General features: G+C 49.0%; 1 protein-coding gene across 4 annotated transcripts; it reads left to right on the top strand.

Annotated features, from left to right (window-relative positions):
* The first annotated feature begins 63 nt into the window (after window positions 1–63).
* Window positions 64–19,809, top strand: CNKSR1 (connector enhancer of kinase suppressor of Ras 1). Of its 4 annotated transcripts, none has more exons than XM_056795492.1 (21): window positions 64–210; window positions 6,886–7,043; window positions 7,510–7,691; window positions 8,167–8,251; window positions 9,215–9,256; window positions 9,391–9,510; window positions 11,902–11,961; window positions 12,138–12,206; window positions 12,972–13,073; window positions 13,156–13,217; window positions 13,310–13,386; window positions 14,907–15,049; window positions 15,512–15,548; window positions 15,849–16,021; window positions 16,971–17,044; window positions 17,353–17,424; window positions 17,917–17,990; window positions 18,169–18,230; window positions 18,313–18,409; window positions 18,579–18,766; window positions 18,893–19,809. In XM_056795492.1, exons 1-21 carry the CDS (start codon window positions 159–161, stop codon window positions 19,136–19,138), a joined length of 2,175 nt encoding a protein of 724 aa, XP_056651470.1. In that variant the 5' UTR covers window positions 64–158; the 3' UTR covers window positions 19,139–19,809. The 4 variants fall into 4 exon arrangements, with proteins under 4 accessions (XP_056651470.1, XP_056651472.1, XP_056651471.1 ...); XM_056795491.1 differs by having other exon boundaries at window positions 65–210; window positions 18,549–18,766; XM_056795494.1 differs by lacking the exon at window positions 11,902–11,961.
* The last annotated feature ends 735 nt before the right edge of the window (window positions 19,810–20,544 follow it).

The following is a 20,544-nucleotide window of genomic DNA, read 5'->3' as shown; positions in this document are numbered from 1 at the left end:
CCGAGCCAATAGGTTTGCCGGGATGCTCACCTGGCACGGGCCACGTGGGCGCAGGTATGTGGCAGGCTCCGCCCCCTGCCCCGCCCGCCCCAAACCCTCGGGACATCTCCGGGTTTCGGGGGCGGAAATTTTCCGGACGGGACGGTCTGGGGTTAGCGATGGAACCGGTGGCATCCTGGGGTCCTGGGTCGGTGGTGGCCTGGCTGAGAGGTGGGTAGGGGCTGCCCTGAGCTGGCAGGTGGAATCTACATCCGCCGACGTCTAGGTGGGGAGGAGGGAGAGAAAGAGATGGAGTCTGTCCTGGTCATACTCCTGCAATCAGGGAGTGGGACCTAGTGTGTGTGTGGGGGGGGGCTCCTGGTCTACACTGGCCTGAACTGGGAGGGGTTGTTTACACTGGCATTGAGGGCGGGTGCTGTTTACACTGCCCTCCCAAAGATGGGAAGCCTTCAAGTTGTGGGTTCCGGGTTTCTGAGCTTCCACCCTTCTTGGGAAGAAGCGTGTCCTCCCCGGGAGCGAGCGATGTAAGGAGGAGAGGGTCCTCAGCCCTGTATGGAGGCCGGGGGATGGAGGCAATGACCTCTTCTTAGGGGTCCTTCCAGTTTCAGAATCGCAGGCCCATCCCACCCCACACCCCTTCCTGTCTTAAAGAGACAGCGAGACACTCCTAAAATTTCTAGAGAGATTTAAGATTTGCCAAGCACTTCCCTCACAACCATCGCGAGAGATAGGTACATTTATGGCCTTTTTGCAGATGAGGAAACCGAGGCGCTAAGGAGGTTGGCCCAGCTTCATCTCTGCCTCATTTCCATACAAGTTCAAAGGACTTTTCTGATCGCCCACAACTTTCTTTCTCCCCCAAATAACCCTTACCTTTTATCCTAGTATCCATTCTGAGGCAGAAAAGTGGCAAAAGCTTAGGCAGCTGGGGTTGAGTGACTTGCCCAGGATCCCACAACTATGCCTCCCTCTACCTGAAATGTACCCAGTATGTATTCTGAATGCATTTATTTATGTGCGGTTTTTGTTGTCTGTCCCTGGGGTATGCCTGCTCCTTGTGGGCAGAGACTTTAATTTTTTGCCTTTTTATCCCCTGTACCCAACCGCTGGCAGGTATTTAATCTGTGCTGTTGTTGTTTTCATTGGTTATTTAAGTGACACCCTCTGGGTCTTGTAGCAGGAGGTGCAGACTTCCCAGGTTCCCAGGAGTCACACGCTCTCCTTGTTACCTGCCCTTAGAGGGTTTCCATCTTCAGGGATTAAAGGTTTGGGGAAGGAAACTGGGCTATAATCATAGCCAACATAAAAGCAGTCCCATATTATCTCCATCTTCAAAAGGCCGCCCCTGAGATCTGGAGGAAGCTATCATTAGACCCATTTCTCATTTGGAGAGACTGAAAAGGGAGGAAGTGATTCGCTTAGAGCCTATGGGAGGAGGTGCAAAAATAATGCCCATAAATAACTCCATTTTTGGACAAGTTCAAATCTGGACTCAGATACCAGGTGTGTGCCCCTCAGCAAGTCACCTAACTGCAGTCTGCCTCAATGTTCTCCACTGTAAAATGGCCACACATAATAGCACCTACCTCCTTGGGCTGTTATGAGGGTAAAAATGAGATATTTGGAAAGTGCTTTGCAAACTTAAATGCACTGTATACATGCTACTAGTTATTAGTAGCTGCTATTTTTAGGGTTACAAGAAAGTTTCTAAAGCAGTTTTTTTTTGTCATGGACCCTTCAATATGGTGAAGTTAGATGGTATCCCTTCCCAGTCATAATTTTAAAGATAAAATGAATAGGATTACAAAGGAAACCAATTGGATTGAAATAGACTTATCAAAATATTTTTTAACAAAACAAATTCATGGACCCCGGGTTAAAGAACCCCTTAACCCAGGGGCAGCTGGGTAGTTCAGTGGATTGAGAGCCAGGCCCAAAGATGGGAGATCCTAGGTTCAAATCTATCCGCAGCCACTTCCCAGCTGTGTGACCCTGGACAAGTCACTTGACCCCCATTGCCTAACCCTTACCACTCTTCTGCCTTGGAACCAACACACAGTATTGATTCCAAGACAGAAGGTAAAGGTTTAAAAAAATAAATAAGAACTCCTAGACTAATCTGTAGGGGAGATACAGCCCCCAGTCTTAAAGGGAAGGTACACCCAGGACAAAGACCAACAAATTTAACTCTCTCAAGGGTAGAGAGTTATAGAAACAAGTGCTGGGAAAGGTGGGGAGTAGAGAGCAGAAACCAGGTAGGGTGAATCAGGAAAGGCTTCCTGGAGGAGGAGAATCTGGAACAAGTTTTTGGGAAGGGCCACAGAAACAGCCTTTGTGCAGGCTTAGTGGTCACGGTGTCATGAAATTGGAGCTAGCAGGTCATCTGGTCCAACCCTGTGGTTTTATAAAGGAGGAAACAGACCCAGAGGGAAGAACTCATTTGTTTAAGGTCATACAGGGACTCAAGCCATTGCCCTTTCTATTAATTTGTGGGCTTTCAACCAGCAAGGTGTCCACACCATCTTAGAGAGGGGGGAGGAGGGGAAGGGAACCCTCAGATGAAGTGGGTTAGAGGGTCTTAGCTGAAAAGTTGAATATAAGAGAAGATAGAATTTGGTTTTTTTTTTATAGGCTAGAAAGGAATTTAGAAACAGGTAGATTCAAGCCCTATTGGTGAAGGTTATTATCTTAAAGACAGCCTTGTTGTTGTTCAGTTATGGCCTACTCTTTGGGACCCCTTTTGGGGTCTTCTTGGCAAAGAGACTGGAATGATTTGTCATTTCCTTCTTCTGCTCATTTGACAGATGAGGAAACTGAGGCAAAGAGGGTTTTGGAGAGGTTTGCCATTTCTTTTTCCAGCTCAGTTTATAGATGAGGAAATTGAGGCAAACAGGATGAAATGGCTTGCCCAGGGAGACGTATCTGTTGTGTCTGAAGCTAGATTAGAACTCAGGAAGATGAATTTTCCTGACTCCAGACTGCCCTACCAAGCTGCAGCTAGCTGATGATTTAATCCATAAAGTGCCCGGACTAGAGTCAGGAAGACCTGAATTCCAATTCTAGCTTCAGGTACATTATTAGTTGAGTGACCCTGAACATGTCATGTTGCCTCAGTTTCCTCAACTGAAAATTGGACCTAGCACCTACCTTGCAGGGTTGCCTGGCACATGGTAGGGGCTATATAAATGGGCTTCTTCCCTTTACTGTCCGTGGACTTCGTCACTTAACTTCCCTGAGCTTCAGTTCCCACATCTGCGGAATGACAAGGTTGGATTAGATGGCCTGTTGGTGCCTATGAACCATTTAAACCAGAAATTATTAACCTGGGCTTTGTGAATTTGCCTGTGTGAAGCTCGTTTGTTTTTTAAACATTTGATAGCTTTATTTCACAATTGATTTCTTTTATTCTCCTCTCTATTTTATTGTAAGCATTTAAAAAACATTGTCCGAGAAGAGGAGTCCATAGGTTTCACAAGACACCCCAAGGGGTCCATGACCCCCCAAAGAGGTTAAAAATCCTTGTTCTAGTCCAAACTCTGCATCTACAGAAGGGGAAGTTGAGACCCAGAGAGGGGAAATAACTTATACTAGGTTGCTTGGCAAATTAGGAGAAAATCTGGAGCCCCCAGTTCAAAGAAGCCTTTGTAGTAGATTTCAGTGGTGGGGATAGAGGGGGAGCTTGCTGTGTGATGAACCCAGGAGCCCTGATTCCCCAGCTCTATTAAGGGGAAGATGTAGAGAATAGTCACTCCCCCAACTCTGCAGAAAAAACAGGGCATGGGCTAAAGGAAGGGAGCTGGGAGCTGCTAGCTGAATCCCACAACCCTCCCCAGAAGGGGTTTCTTTCTCCATAATTTGCCCAGATTCCTTATGGGAAGATGCTGTTATCATTCCCTCCCAGGCCTCTAGGATTCCTGGATTTCTCCCCTGCAGTCCTTGCCTATGCTCCAATCAGAACAAGCCCTTCTTCCTGTTTGGTGTTGGTAAATGTTTAACCACTGGCTCTCCCCAAAAGCAAGTGCTCAGGACACGCATTAAAGTTTAATCTGCATTATTAACACTTTTTTTCTATCACTTTTTAAAGTCGAAATGATAAAACAATACCAAAATAATATAAAATAATAAAAATAATTAATATTATTTGTAGCTTTTGCTTAGGTCTAAATGCTCAAACTGAAACATTTAACCATCAGCTCTTTCTAGCATACCCCTTTAGAAGGGGAGATCAGAGACAGCTAAAGCCAGGCATCTTGGTAAATTTTTTACCTCTATGAGCTTTGTCTTTTTTTAAACCCTTACCTTCGATCTTAGAACACTACTGTGTATTGGTTCCCAGGCAGAAGAGTGGTAAGGGCTAGGCAATGGGGGTTAAGTGACTTGCCCAGGGTCACCCAGCTAGGAAGTGTGAGGTCAGATTTGAACCCAGGATCTCCTGTCTCCAGGCCTGACTCCCTATCCACTGAGCCATCTATCTGCCCCTGTGAGTTTATTTTAAGGTTCCTTTCAACTGACCCATTAATAAGCATTTACAAAGCCCCTACTAGGTGCCAGACGCTGTGCTAAGTGATGGGGATACTAGGATAAAAATAGAACTCTGGGGACATCTAGGTCGATCAGTGGATAGAGCCTCTGGACCTGGAGTCCAGAGGAACTGAGTTCAAATTTGGTTGCAGACATTCTAGCTGTGTGATTCTGGGCAAGTCACTTAATTCCATTTGCCTAGCCCTTGCCTCTCTGTCTTAGAGTTGTTTCTAGGACAGAAAGAGGGGTTAAAAAATGGAATCCTCCAGCCCCTCTGTGGGGAGGCCCTTAGAAAATAAATTGGGGGTGGGGAAGGAGAAAGGGCATGCAGAACTATCTTGGGATGAAAGGAGCATTTGAGCTTGGCTTGGAAGGAAACTAGGAGTTCTGAGAGGTGTCGGGGCTCGCATTCCAGATGGGAGATGGGGGAACCCCAAGCAGGAGGCAGTGAAGACTGGCAAGCGAATGGAGCGGCATAATGGCTAATTAGGCCAGAAATGTCAGCTGGAGACAGCTGGTGAGGAGCTGGAAATGCCAGAGGAGTTTGGATTTGACCCTGGAGGGAGAAGGGAGGCCCTGAACATTGAGCAGGGGAGTGAGCTCATCAGGCTGGCTGGGATTTAGGAATATCCATTTGGTATCTGGGTGGAGGACGGCCTGGAAATGAGGCCTGGAAAGGAGGGAGACCGATTCCTTAATTAAAACGATAGAAGAACTGGGAGGGCCCCGAGAACAGAGGATGTCAGAGCTGGGAGGCCCCTTAGGACATGGAATGTCAGGGCTGGGAGAGCCCTTCTTGTCTAGTCCAACTGGCTGGAAAATGGGTCCAGAGGGGATCAGTAACTTGTCTCCCAGCCCAGATCTTTCTCCTTATTCCAGGGAGCTTCCAAGTCAAATTTTCTTTTGAACTTGTCCCTGTCCTAAGGGGAGCAAGGGAAGGATTTTAAAATGATCATCATTAGCCTTTATAGAATGCTTTAAGGTTTGCAAAGCACCATGTATGTGTTTTCTCATTTGATTTTCACAATAATCTTTTTGTCAAATGGTGCCTTCTCTAATAGAGGGTAGAGGAGGAAGAGGGTTGGTTGTGTATTTTAATGTAACAAACAACTTAATTGACTTCATTTATTTTTTAATATTTTTTAAAATAAATATGGGGCTCCAAGACAAAGGTAAGGGTTTAAAAAATAAAAAAATAAAGTCGATTAAGTTGTTTGTTGTGTATTGGCTCCAAGGCAGAAGAGTGGTAAGGGCTAGGCAATGGAGGTTAAGTGACTTGCCCAGAGTCACACAGCTGGGAAGTGTCTGAGGTCAGATTTGAACCTAGGACCTCCCATCTCTAGGCCTGGCTCTCAATCCACTGAACCACCCAGTTGCCTCCTTAATTGACTTTAAATAATAGCTAATTTTTAATTAGAGGCAGCTATGGCTCAGTGGTTATGAATACTGGGTTTAGAATCAGGAAAACCTGAGTTCAAATCTGGCCTTGTACTCTTCCTAGTTGTGTGACCCTGGGCAAGTCACTTAACCTCTATACAAACTATCCACTAGAGTAGGAGATGGCAAACCACTCCAGTATCCTTCCCAAGAAAATCCTGTGGATAACTCTGGTTCACAATATCCCCTTCTACCTGGCAGAGACAGGTGTTGACACTCCTGGGGACCCAAGTAAAACAAAGGATTCTGGCTGTGAAACTGAGTTTGACTTGGGCAGACCCTGGACCTCCCTGATGCCCAACTGGGTAGACTTTATGCCCAGAATTCCAGCCTCTGCCCTATGACATCTCTGACTCTAACTCTGGGGCTCGGACGTCTTTCAATCTTCCCTGACCCCCAGGCCCATGGTGTTATGAGGAGCAGGGCTCAGTTGAACAACAACAACACTTTTATTTAGTGCCTACTGTGTTCTGGGCACTGTGCCAAGCAATTGACAGTTGAGGATCTCCTTTGATCCTCAAAACAAACCTGAAAGGTATTATCATCACCTCCATTTTACAGATGAGGAAACTCAGGCTGAGAAGATAAAAGACTTTCCTAGGGTTGACTAGCTAGGAAATGTCTGCCTTAGGATTGGAATCTCAGCATTCCCGACTCCCAGATCTAAGCCTGCCCACTGCCTTTTTGGCCATTTCTACACCATGAAAGTTGGCGTTACCCGGGGACCCTTGAGGCTAATCAAGGGCTGATGAAAGAGTTGGAAGCTTTCCTCCAACCCATCAGATCTGGAAGTATGAGGAAACATACCCAGAGAGTGGGTCTGGGTTGTGAGTGCCAGTGATGGTAGCCCCTCTCTTGGCTGTAGTAAGAAGGGGAGAGGGAAGAAGCCCTGTTACTTCATGCCCTCCTGGATCTCTCCTCCTCCAGGCCTGGATGTCCCGGTACAAGAGTACCCCTTTGAGGAGTGGGCCCTAGTGGGGAATGATCTGCTTCAACTCTGCCCTCGGAGCCTGAAGGACTTGGGGGTCTGGCATATTGGTCATCAGGAGCTCATCCTAGATGGGGTGGAACAACTCCGGACGCTGGTGAGTCGGCACCAAGTACACCTCCTGGAGGGCCCTTCTCCAGGGACACCACCTGTCTATAAGGCTTATAGGGTCTAAGCTATTTGCCCAAAATTCTATAGAGATCAGAGGACGGAAGCAAGCCTAGAACCTAGGTGTTCTGATGATCCAGAGTCCTGTATCCTTGTTCTTCTCATAGTCCCGTTTGCTGGGGCTGAGTTACAAGATCATAGGACCTAGAGTTGGAAGGGACCTTGGAGATCATCAAGTCCAGTCTTCCCATTTTATAGTTGAGGAAACTGAGGCACAGAGAGGTTAAGGAATTTCCTCAAAGTTACCCAGGTAGTAAAGAACAGAATTGGAGTTTAAGCCAAAACCTTCTCATTCCTAATCCATTTTTTCCCAATGAGAAGGTCTGGTGCAAGAGAATATGGGAGATGGTGATGGGGTGAGGGATAACTGCTTATGTTCCTCTCATTGGCCACAGAGCTCTGGGCTAGAGACTGAGAATCTCCGGAAGCTAACAGAGCAGCTGCGGGCCCTAACGCACAAGTTGTGCAGCCTTGTCCCAGGCTGCCTTGGAGCCAATGGGGAACCCGCCCCAGAACTTCTCACTGGAGCCATCGAGCTAGTCAGGGCAGCTTGGGCCCTTCTCTGCTGGCTCAACAGGTAATGTTGCTAATGAATAATTATTCCTATCCCCTTGTGTTTGCTTAACACCTCGACAGTTTGCAAAGGGCCTTCTTACCAGTTCCATGTTCCATACAGTCCTCAGAAGGATGGGAGGAAAGAGCGATGGTCAGCCCCATTGTGTAGCCAAGGCTGTACATAACTGTAACTGAGGTCTCTGTCTTAAGTCGCTTCCCCAAAGTTATCCAATGAGTTGACGGCATCAAGCGTTTGATTCCTAGACCCTTTTCCCTTCCACGATATCCCCCTCTACCTGGCAGAGGCAGGTGGAGACACTCCTGAGGACTAAAGTAAAACAAAGGCTGTGAAACCGAGTTGGACTTGGGCAGACCCTGGACCTCCCTGATGCCCAGAAGTCCAGCCTCTGCTGGGGAAGGTTGTGAGGTCCATTGCCCTGTGACATCTCTGACTAACGCTGGGGCTCAGATGTCTTTCAACCTTCCCTGACCCCCAGGTACCTTTTTTCTCAAATCAATGACTTCTCCGCCTGCCAGGAAATCGGGGACTTGTGCAGGGAGCTGGCCCGGGCCTTGCAGGAGGTGAGTGACCCTCTAATTCCCTGCCCCACAAGCCCAGAGGTGGTACTGAGCCCAGCCCAGAGGGGCGGAGCAGGAGGAATCGGATCCTAGCAATGCTTTTTATAACCTGTGAATCAGACCGGGATCGGGTGTGGGGGCCAGACAGAGCCAGGAGAGGGGTGACTGGCCACTTGAGGAAGCCCGGAGGTTTCAGGTACTTGAGGGGAATAGACAGAACTTGAGATCTGGAGCTGGGCTGAGAATGGGTTCCCCTGGTCTTTACCACCCTGACTCACCAAGCCCTCCCTCTAGAGGCTCTCAGCCCACCTTCACCCCGCACTTTCCTGACCTTGACTTTCTCGTGTCTGGGCCAGGGGCTGCTTTGGGCTAGGAGCTTGGGTGGGAGGAGGCTGTGAATGTGGCCCTAAGAAGCCCCTCTTTGGGAGATGGGGGAGAGAGCAGCCAGGGAGAGGAAGGTCACAGAAGCAGGTCTAGGAAGAGCTGGCATGAGCTTGAGGCAGGAAGGGTCCTAGGACTCAGCTGGAGAAGAGAGTGCAGTGGGGAAGTCTGCCTCTGACGATCTGTTTGGGGAATAAGGAATTTGAATGTGGCCCTAGAAAAGAACATATGAATGTGTGTGTGTCTGTCTGAGAAGGGGCAAGTGTGACCTACTGAGAATGTGCCCTCAATGAGGCATGTCTGTCTAGAGCAGCGTGGGAGTCCCCTGGAGAGAGAAGGAGAGTATTTTGCCTGCAGGCATGATGTCGGGACCCCAGTTGATGATAAGAGGAAATAGACCAGGTTGAGGTTGTCAGAGAATAGGGTACTCTGATCCTTGGTGTTCATCTGGTTTTAAGACGGACTGTGGTCTCCTCTGAGGCCATTCTTCCAGGAGATAGGGGAAAGCAGTGTCTCACCCACTGGCTAGTCAGATTCCTCTGTTCAGTTTGGGGGTCTCTCTGGGCCTCCTGTCTCTTCTTTTAGGATTACCCAGTGGAAAAAAAGGAGGCTGAGATCCTGAAGCTTGTGAGTATTATGGGAGGAGAGGGAAGCAGGGGTGCAGAGAGGAGATGGGAAGGCTGCTCAGTGGGACTGACCAGACATCCTCATCTCTCTCCCCCTTCCCCCACATCTCTCTTTGCCCCTCGAAACATTCCCAGAGTAATAACATTTCGATCATCTGTGATGCCATTCTGAACTTCAGCCCTGATCACTTGCTGGATCAGCTGGCTATCCTGGAGCTGGTGGAGCTGCGAGCCAGGTGTCCAGAGGAAGCCCTGGTGAGACTGGTCCAGACCCTTCTCTAGACCTTGGCCTTAGAGGAAGAGAGGCAGCACAGGAGAGGGAAGAAGACTCAGAACCTGGAACTGAGTTCTCCAGCTCTGACATTGCCTTGGAGATCTTAGACGAGTCCTTTAACCACAGCCTCAGTTTACTCCTCTGTAAAATGGGGCCATCAATGCTTACACTCCCTACCTCACAGGATTGTCAGCAGAGTCATATGAGACAATGGATGGAAAGCTGTGTTTAAATAGGAACCATTGAGTACCTGGATCCTGCAATTAGAGGACCTTGCAAGGAGTAGGGATGCTTGAGTATAAAGAGTCAGAGCTGGGAGAGAGCTTAGAACACAGAATGTCAGAGCTGGGAGGAACCTTAGAACAGAGAATGTTAGAGCTGGGAGAGACCTTAGAACAGGGAATGTCAGAGCTGGGAGAGACCTTAGAACACAGAATGTCAGAGCTGGGAGAGACCTTAGAACAGAGAATGTCAGAGCTGGGAGGGACCTTAGAACCCAGAATGTCAGAGCTGGGAGGGACCTTAGAACAGAGAATGTCAGAGCTGGGAGAGACCTTAGAACAGAGAATGTCAGAGCTGGGAGAGACCTTAGAACAGAGAATGTCAGAGCTGGGAGGGATCTTAGAACACAGAATGGCAGAGCTGGGAGGGAGCTTAGAACACAGAATGGCAGAGCTGGGAGAGACCTTAGAACACAGAATGGGAGAGCTGGGAGAGACCTTAGAACAGAGAATGTCAGAGCTGGGAGGGACCTTAGAACAGAGAATGTCAGAGCTGGGAGGGAGCTTAGAACACAGAATGTCAGAGCTGGGAGAGACCTTAGAACAGAGAATGTCAGAGCTGGGAGAGATCTTAGAACAGAGAATGTCAGAACTGGGAGGGACCTTAGAACCCAGAATGTCAGAGCTGGGAGGGACCTTAGAACAGAGAATGTCAGAGCTGGGAGAGATCTTAGAACAGAGAATGTCAGAGCTGGGAGGGAGCTTAGAACAGAGGATGTCAGAGCCGGGAGAGATCTTAGAACAGAGGATGTCAGAGCCGGGAGAGATCTTAGAACAGAGAATGTCAGAGCCGGGAGAGACCTTAGAACAGAGAATGTCAGAGCTGGGAGAGACCTTAGAACAGAGAATGTCAGAGCTGGGAGAGATCTTAGAACAGAGAATGTCAGAGCTGGGAGAGATCTTAGAACAGAGAATGTCAGAGCTGGGAGAGATCTTAGAACAGAGAATGTCAGAGCTGGGAGAGACCTTAGAACAGAGAATGTCAGAGCTGGGAGAGACCTTAGAACACAGAATGTCAGAGCTGGGAGAGAGCTTAGAACAGAGAATGTCAGAGCCGGGAGGGACCTTAGAACACAGAATGTCAGAGCCGGGAGAGAGCTTAGAACACAGAATGTCAGAGCCGGGAGAGACCTTAGAACAGAGAATGTCAGAGCTGGGAGGGACCTTAGAACAGAGAATGTCAGAGCTGGGAGGGACCTTAGAACAGAGAATGTCAGAGCTGGGAGAGACCTTAGAACAGAGAATGTCAGAGCTGGGAGAGACCTTAGAACACAGAATGTCAGAGCTGGGAGGGAGCTTAGAACACAGAATGGCAGAGCTGGGAGAGACCTTAGAACACAGAATGGCAGAGCTGGGAGAGACCTTAGAACACAGAATGGCAGAGCTGGGAGGGACCTTAGAACACAGAATGTCAGAGCTGGGAGAGACCTTAGAACAGAGAATGTCAGAGCTGGGAGGGACCTTAGAACAGAGAGTGTCAGAGCTGGGAGAGACCTTAGAACACAGAATGGCAGAGCTGGGAGAGACCTTAGAACAGAGAATGTCAGAGCTGGGAGAGACCTTAGAACACAGAATTTCAGAGCTGGGAGAGACCTTAGAACACAGAATGGCAGAGCTGGGAGGGATTTTAGAACACAGAATGGCAGATCTGGGAGGGATCTTAGAACAGAGAATGGCAGAGCTGGGAGGGACCTTAGAACAGAGAATGTCAGAGCTGGGAGGGGCCTTAGGGATCAAGTAGTTACCCCCTCCCCTAAGCCAACCTGTCATCCCCCTTATTTAGAGAACCAAAGTCCAAGCCAGAGCAGTTCAGTGATTTCTTCCAGTTCCACAGCTAATCAGTGACAGAACTGGGCCCAGAACTCAGGTTCTCTGCTCCCCACCCTAGACCTTTTCTGCTTTTACAGCAGAATAAGAGCTCATTGGGAGCACTTTTTGCCTTATTTCTTAGTCCTGATGTTTTAGCATAGAGACTGACTCACTCAGAGTGAGCCCTTAGTGTTTGTTGATTGACAGTAAGTCCTCTTACTGCTTCTCACTTCCCCATCCTCACTGAGCTTGCTGGGTGCCTGGGTGTGTCTGTGTATGCAGGGCCTTGAAATCCTGACCACCAGCAGCTGCCACCACTTTGTGTCTGGAACAACCCCAGAGGTAAGAAGCCCTCCTCACCCTGCCTGGCCCCAGCTTCACCCCATCCTTGCACCCTGACAAAGGAATGTAAGACTCTGACTCCCTGTCTGTGAGTTCCTAAGCAAGGCTCCAAGGTGTGGAGAGAGCTCAGTCACCCCCCCCCCCAAGTCCCTCGTTTCTCTCTTTTTTCTCCATAGTCTCCTGCTGACAGCTGTGCCCAGATCTTGCTTGGAGACGAGATTGTCCAGGTCAATGGGCAAGTGGTGGTGAGTTTCTTGGGAAGGGAAGGAATGAGAGCATCCCATGTCAGTTGCCCTGTGGTTGGCATGGGAGGGAAGAGGACGTTCTGAGAGTGGGACCTGGATCTGGAAATGGGGATCCCAGCCCTTTGAAGGATCCCTCTCCCATGTGGAGACTTTCTCCTTGTCTTTTTGGTGTCCATAGACGAGGGGGAGAGATGGCAGTGGCATACCTAGAGTATGGACACATGGACGCAAGCACACGTTGTAGTTGAAGTGTTAGACATGGATGGGGAGAATTGGAGAATAGAGTTAAAGAGTTGAGTGGTGTTTGCAGGGAAAACTTCCTAGAAGAGAGCAGGGTATGGTGTGCAAACTGGGGAAAGGGGAAAACAGGATGGAGAGTAGGTTTGTCTAGCTGGAGCAGAACCTCTCATCTGTGTATCAGGGGATTGAGGAGGGAGTGGGTAGGTAGGTGGCACAGTGGATAAAATTCTGAGCCTGGAGTCAGGAAGAAGATCCAAGTTCAAATGTGACCTCAGGTACTTACTAGCTGGGGGACCCTGGGTAAAATCACTTCACCCTCTTTGCCTCAGTTTTCTCATCTATCAAATGAGCTAGAGAAGGAAATGGCAAACTTTGCCAAGACAGTCCCAAATAGGGTCATGAAGAATGGGACACAACTGAAATGACTCAACAGTAGTGGTAGAAGTGGAGATGGGGTAGCAACCCTTGCCCTAAATCCCAACTTAGAGTGTCCTTGTTTGTCTCTGCCCTGCCTTGGTCCTTTAGGTGGGCTGGCCCCGGGCTAGCTTGAACAGGCAACTGCTGCAGGACCCAGCTCTACTCAGACTTGTGCTGAAGACTGTCCCCGTGCCTAAGAGTGCCCCTCAGGTAGGTTTCTTTTCCCCATCCCTATCTCTGCTCTCTATCCTCTCTTTTTCCTCGCTCATGATTTCTTCCTCTCATTCCTCAGAGCCCTTCGGATAATTCCTGCTTAAGGAACCAATCACCAGACTTGGCCTCCCCATCTCCTAGGTAATGGACTCTATCAGCAGAGTATGTCTTGATTTGGGGATGGCATGTGAAGAAGAGTGACAATTTGTCCCTGTATTCTATGTTTTGTACAGGACCTCAGAAGAAAAAGCTACTGCTTTCATCTTTGACCAGTGTCCAGATCCAAGATCTCCCACCTCCCCTGAGGCAGGTAGGAAGGAAGAAGTGTTTGGTGTCAGGAAAAGAACACTTGCTTGGGAATTCTAGACTTGGATTCTAGTCCTGGTCTGCTACGTCCAGCTATATGAACCTGGATGAGTCCCTTCTCTTCTCTGTATTTCAGTAGAAAAAAAACTAAGGTCTAGTTTATTACTTTAGGATTCAGGCTAGACTACCTCTATGGTCACTTTTGGCCCTAGGAGTTTATATTTCAACATTCAATATTCTAAGAACATATCAAGTTCTGGCACTCTATATTCTAACATTTTATATTCTAAAGGCCCTCCCAGCTCTAACCATTCTCTATTCTAAGATCTCTCCCAGCTCTGCCATTCTCTGTTCTAAGGTTCCTCCTAGGTCTGCCATTCTCTGTTCTAAGCTCTCTCCCAGCTCTGCCATTCTCTGTTCTAAGGTTCCTCCTAGGTCTGCCATTCTCTGTTCTAAGCTCTCTCCCAGCTCTGCCATTCTCTGTTCTAAGGTCTCTCCCAGCTCTGCCATTCTCTGTTCTAAGGTCTCTCCCAGCTCTGCCATTCTCTGTTCTAAGGTCTCTCCCAGCTCTGCCATTCTCTGTTCTAAGGTCTCTCCCAGCTCTGCCATTCTCTGTTCTAAGGTCTCTCCCAGCTCTGCCATTCTCTGTTCTAAGGTCTCTCCCAGCTCTGACATTCTCTGTTCTAAGGTCTCTCCCAGCTCTGCCATTCTCTGTTCTAAGGTCTCTCCCAGCTCTGCCATTCTCTGTTCTAAGGTCTCTCCCAGCTCTGCCATTCTCTGTTCTAAGCTCTCTCCCAGCTCTGCCATTCTCTGTTCTAAGCTCTCTCCCAGCTCTGCCATTCTCTGTTCTAAGCTCTCTCCCAGCTCTGACAGTCTCTGTTCTAAGGTCTCTCCTAGCTCTGACATTCTCTGTTCTAAGGTCTCTCTCAGCTCTGACATTCTCTGTTCTAAGGTCCCTCCCAGCTCTGACATTCTCTGTTCTAAGGTCTCTCCCAGCTTTGACATTCTTTGTTCTAAGGTCCCTCCCAGCACTGACATTCTGGGTTCTAAGATCTCTCCCAGCTCTGACGTTCTCTGTTCTAAGATCTCTCCCAGCTCTGACATTCTGGGTTCTAAGGTCTCTCCCAGGTCTGACATTCTCTGTTCTAAGCTCTCTCCCAGCTCTGACATTCTCTGTTCTAAGGCTCCTCCCAGCTCTGACATTCTCTGTTCTAAGGCTCCTCCCAGCTCTGACATTCCATGTTCTATGGCCCTTTCCAATCTTCCAGTTTTATTATTCTATGATTCTATCTCTAGTATATTCTAGTATATCTCCCTTTGTGCTGTTCCCACCATCCCAACACATACACCAGACTGATAGGATACTCCAGCCAGCCCCATCACAGAAGAGCAATGTTATTATTAGCATGAATATCTGAACATCTGGATTCCATTGTTCATTCTCTAAACCACCAACCCTTCCTAGCCCTGGTTCTCTGTAGGCCCAGAATATAACATGTGTTGAGAGAATTGTTGTCTTCCTAGGTCCAACTACACCTTTAAGCTTTGGCAATATCTGGGGCTCTGACGAGCCTCCTAGCTCCCCGACGGTGGCAGATCCCAGGCCAGCAGCCCAGCCAGCCTCAGAGGAAACGGAGAATCAAGGATCTCCAGAGCCCCCAGACAAGGTAAGCTGAGCGCTGAGGGGCAGGAGTCCCTAGGTCTGGCCTTCTTCCTTCCCCCAGGACTGAACATGTTTCCAGAAGTGGAAAATCAGGATGGAGCAGTAGCTAGAGACCATGTCAGACAATGAATGGATGGAGGAATTGGGCCTATTCAGCCTGGGGAATACTAAGAGGAGACCGAAGGCTAGCATACAGAGAACAGGTTATCCTTGTTCTGCTTGACCCCAGAAGCAGGTAGGTGGGAGTTGCAGGGAGAAAGATTTTGACTAGATATAAAAGAAAGTTTGAAGAGGAGGTCTCCGAAGGTGAATCGGTTTCTCCAGAAGGTCAAGGTTCCCCATCACTAGAGGTCGTTAATCAGACTGATCACTTGTGAGAAGGAATTTCTGTTCAGGCATGGGTCGATCTAGCTGACCACTGAGGTCTCTTCCAACTCTTAAGATTCTTCAATCTTTGTGCCCGCAGAGTCCTTCCTGTAGTCGGAAGAAGTCAAAATCCAAAGGTATGTGAACCTGATGGTATTATAAGGTCACTCCTTCCTTTAAATGGATCCCTCTGGTGGACACAGAGGAGTACTATAAAGATGTGGGTTGGCTGTGTGTTCTTGGGCAGTCCCTGGCCCTCTCTTAGCCTTTTTCGTAAATATGAGAGGAGTTGGACTAGATCATCTCTAAGGTCAGCTTGAATGTTCTACAAATTCCATGCTTCTAGTTCTGACCTCCTCTCCCCTTGGAAATGGGATTGGAGACAGAATGGAGGGAGGGCACAGGAGAAAGAAAATTATTTTCCTTGGACCACACAGGGGTGGCGACTCGGCTGAGCCGGAGGCGGGTGTCGTGCCGGGAGTTAGGCCGACCTGAGTGTGATGGGTGGCTCCTGCTTCGGAAGGTGCCTGGAGGTTTCATGGGCCCCCGTTGGCGCCGATGTTGGATGGTACTGAAGGGTCACACCCTCTACTGGTACCGACAGCCCCAGGTGAGGGCTGTAGGGGAAGCAGTATATGTGCTACTACCCCAGGAGACCTTAGATCTCAGTGCATCCTCCCTCATATCTAGTGTAGTTCAGCCCCAGCCAATGGACTTGCCTTCTCTATCTATCTAGGAGATAATTAGCTAGAGGCTATTGCTTCTCTGTTATCCTCAACCTCTTGTCTGTCTACCTTCTGCTTGTCTCTGCTTATATGGAATGATCAGGGAAGACTAGCCGCTCTGGTGCTCATTCAGGGCTGCTCATTCATCTTTGGTGTCCATCTCTAATTTGGTGTTCCCCTATGGGTCCAAGAAGCTGTAGTATATGTAGTGGCCACATCTCAGTAAACCATCTTTGCAGATGGTTTAAACCAGGTTTGGGGTAACTGATAGGCTTCAGACCCATCAGTGAGTTAGGAGAGTGTCTACTGCAAGCATGTAAAGTCTTTGCTGGTGGAAGGGGAGGATGGGAACAATTTGATGCAGTAGCCATGAAGGCAGTGGAAGTGAGTGTTGTGGAGTGCTTAGAGCTTGGTCAGTCATGGAAGACGCCAAGGTCATCCCCTGCCTCCTGGGCCATCACCAGTCATCTTGACTTTTGTCTTGCCACTGAACCTTCATGGCTCTGGAAGAAAGAGTGAAGCCTATGACTTTGTGAAGTTCTGCCCTACTTAAATCCAATTTATGCTCATGTCAGAAGACATCCATTTTAGTGCTCTTCAAGTATGAAGGGCAGCAGCCAACCAACCAGCTCGTCCCTCTGCCTGTCTGCCCACCTCTTATCTGTGCTCACTAGGACTACAGGGCCGCCTTTTTGACCATCTCTCTCCTTCCCCACCACCTAAGGATCTCTGGAGTGATATTCCTCCCTTAGATCCCTGGGAAGAGCTTCATCTATACTGGAGAATTCTGAGTTTCCTGAGTCTTCTCTTCTTCCTCAAATCTGTCTCCTCCAGGATGAGAAGGCGGAAGGCCTGGTCAATGTCTCCAACTATAGCCTGGAGAGTGGTCGGGACCAGAAGAAGAAATAGTGAGAGAGGGAGATGTAGGAGGCTGGGGGCACCCTTGGGGAGGAGATGGAGAGATGGGATCAGATTTGAGTGGGGGGAGGAGATTGGAAGGAATGGAGTCAGACCTGGGGTGGGAGAATGAGGGTGGGGAGATGGGGTCAGACAGGGTGGGGGAGATGAGGGATAGAGGTCAGATTTGGGGAGCAATGGGAGGAGAGAGTCACGCTGGAAAGTATTGCTTTGTGAGGGAGGAGAATGATGGTCTTTCAGTGGTTTGGGGGTCAGGCACTGGCCTGGGAGTGGCCTTGCTCTTTCTCCCTCCCCACAGTGTGTTCCAGCTTACCCATGACATGTACAAGCCCTTCATCTTTGCTGCAGACACCCTGGCTGACTTGAGCATGTGAGAGATTGATTCCTATTCCTTTCCTTCTTGTCCCCATCCCTGTCCCCATCTGTGTCCTCTTTCACATCCTTATTCCCATTCTCCTCTTTCTCCCAACCCTTCCTCTCTCTGCTGTACTTAATCAGGGAAGTCCTTCTCCTTCCACCCTACCCCCACCTCCATCCTCTATTATTCTGCCTAGTTTGAGGTCAAAGGTACATGTTCTCAGGGGCAGGAAGGTGGTTCAGTAGGCCAGGTCTGGAGGTGGGAGGTCCTGGGTTCAAATCTGGCCTCAGATACTTCTCAGCTGTGTGACCCTGGGCAAGTCACTTAATCCCAGTTGCTTAGTCCTGTTATTGCTCTGCTGTCTTGGAACTTAGTATTGATGCTAAGCCAGAAAACAGTGGTTAAAAAAAAAAGGAAAAGATACATGTTATCCCTTCTTGCCCACTCTTTCCACTTGTTCTGCCCTTTGCCCATCACCACTTACCCCTTCTGCTTTTTTGGCAGGTGGGTGAGTCACCTGGTGACCTGCATCTCCAAGTACCAGTCTCATAGCCGAACTCCTGCACCCAGAGAGGAAGGTGAGGGTGGTCCTTGGGGCATAGGACCTTTTCTTCCCCAGAGACCTTCCCCCACATAGTACCAAGGTCTACCTTCTTATCAATCTCCCTACCCTCCCATATAATCTAGGACATGTGAAAGGGCAGCCTTGAGTCCTTAGCCTTTTCCCTGGCCTCAAACTGCCCCTTCTTCCACCAGACTGTTATAGTGAAACAGAAGCAGAAGACCCAGATGAGGAGACGGGGTCCCGCTCAGCCTCAGTGAGTATCCAGGGGATGGGGAGGGAAGGGAGGAAGATAGGAGAGGAGAGAAGCCTGAACTAACACTGTTCCTGTCTCTCAGCCCAACCCAGGAGCCTGGGGCTCTCCCCATGGAGATAGCTCCCCCTCAGCCACAACCCCTCAAGGCAGCCCCCGGGTGTCATATAGTCCTTCAACAGGTAGGCCCTGCAGTTAGGGAGGGAATGAACTGGGAGGCTGGTACTTGGCAGGCAATAGATGGGGAGGAAGATGTCGGGTAAAGGAAGGGGACATCAGAGGGTGAGGGGAGTTTGGAGAGGGGGTATAACCCCAGTCAAGGCCTTGTTCCTGCTCCACATATATCCCCAGCCTCAGACAGCAGCAATGATGGAACTCTGGAGCACCTGGTCCGGGGCCTCCAACAAGGAGGTGTGTCCTTTCTGGGGCGCCCACATCTGACCCAAGAACAATGTCGCCGCTCTTTCCTGCGCCGTGCTCGCGACCCCCAGCTCAATGAGCGGGCCCACCATGTGCGCTGCCTGCAGAGCACGCTCAAGGTTAGCTCCAGCTTTGGCCCTTAGCCCTGATCTTGGGAAGGAGAAGAGGAGAGAATCCCTGGGTTGGGGGACTGATGAGGGTTGGGGAGATGTCAATGTTCAGCACCCGTCCCTCTTGATTCCCAGGCAAAGCTACAGGAGCTGCAGGCCCTCGATGAGGTGCTGAATGATCCCACTTTGACTTCTGAAAAGTTCCAGAGGTGGAAAGAGAAGAACCAAGAATTACTTTCAGACAGACCTGGAGCTTGGGCTGGGCTGGGAGCTGAAGGGGCCTCCTGCCTTCGGACTCCTAAACCTGAGGATGGGACTTCCTTTGAGCCCAAAGAACACCTGCCTCCTGACCCCCCATGCCCAAAGCCACCTGACCTTTGACTCTGGGGATAGGAGGACATTTACCTTCTGGTCTCTGACCCAGGGAGTTCTCAACCTTGACTCCAGTGAGTTGTCTACCTACCACCTGACCTCTGAGGCCACCCCCTACATCTGGGGTCTAGGACAGGCCAGCTGAGGTCCCTAGAGTAGGGCTGAGAACTCCATCCTTCTCCTTCCATCCCCAATTTCCTGACCCTCAGGCTGTTGGGACAAGTGACAAGTCTTTAATTATTGCTTCCCAAACCTTTGCCCAAAGTGCTTCTTCTTCCTGCCTTCTTCCCTCCCTCCCTGGGTCCCTATAAATGATCCGATCTATTTCTCTGCCACTCTTAACTCGTGACATGCTGCCTTCTCCTGCCAGAATTGCCTGGACTGGAGTCAGGGAGAACTGATCCTTGAATTATTTTAGAGCTTAGCCTCAGTTACTCCAAAGAGAGATAATGAAGTAGCAGATGGGGAGAACCTTTTTGGAAGGAGAATCCAGAGGTTGGGGCAAGGGGAGGCCCAGGGACCGGATCCCCTATTCTGGTCATGTCCAAGGGTGACCAGGGTGTCCTGCACTGCTCAATGCCTACCTCTCCCCCACCCCACCCCACTGTATCAGCACAGGTGCACTTCACTTTACATAATGGCTGCATTTCAAAACATTAAAATGAATTTACTCCAAAGTATTCCTTGGACTGATGGTCTAAAACCAGGGGTGAGCTTCTAGATAAGCAGGGCTCCAGTTTTCCAGAATCACATAATTATTAATTTGGAAAAGAGACTCTAGGGGTCAGAGGGTGTCCTAAATGGGACAGCATCCCCGAAAAGGAGTCAGTCAGCCTTTGGGGGTCTATATTTTATTTTTCCCCCAATTACATGTAAAAACAATTTTTAATATTTGTATTTTTTAAATTTTGAGTCTTGAATTTCCTACCTCCCTAGCTCCCTTTTCCCCACTGCAATGGTGAGCAACCTGATTTAGATTTTATGTGTGTAATCAACAACCAACCTTTTGTCTAAGGTTTCCAAAGAAGCTGAGTCTAGGGGGCAGCTGAGTGGCTCAGTGGATTGAGAGCCAGGCCTAGAGACAAAAGGTCCTGGGTTCAAATCTGGATTCAGACAACTTTCCAGCTCTGTGACCCTGGGCAAGTCACTTAACTCCCATTGCCTAGCCCTTGCTGCTCTTCTGCCTTGGAACCAATACACAGTATTGATCCCAAGATGGAAGGTGAGGGTTTTAAAAAATAATAAAAATTAAAAAAAAGGGGAGTCCACCACTTCCAGAGAACAACCCAATTCCCTTTTGGATAACTGTAAGGAAAATTTTCCTTATGTCGGATCTAAAAGGAATGGTGGTTACAGCGTTGGACTTGGAATCAGAAAGATCTGAGTTCAAATCCTGCCTCAGATACTAGTAGTTA

This window comes from Monodelphis domestica, chromosome 4 (assembly GCF_027887165.1).
Source record: "Monodelphis domestica isolate mMonDom1 chromosome 4, mMonDom1.pri, whole genome shotgun sequence".
Taxonomy (NCBI): Eukaryota; Metazoa; Chordata; class Mammalia; order Didelphimorphia; family Didelphidae; genus Monodelphis; species Monodelphis domestica.
Note: the sequence above shows the minus strand (reverse complement) of the source record. Positions and strands in the feature narration are given on the sequence as shown.

Excerpts from the sequence above, each read along its gene's own strand:
- CNKSR1 (XM_056795491.1), top strand. The coding sequence starts at position 159 with ATGGAACCGGTGGCATCCTGGGGTCCTGGGTCGGTGGTGGCCTGGCTG. Across the intron at positions 13,218-13,309 it reads TTGGCCTCCCCATCTCCTAG|GACCTCAGAAGAAAAAGCTA; the intron begins GTAATGGACTCT and ends TGTTTTGTACAG. Across the intron at positions 18,231-18,312 it reads CGGGGTCCCGCTCAGCCTCA|CCCAACCCAGGAGCCTGGGG; the intron begins GTGAGTATCCAG and ends CCTGTCTCTCAG.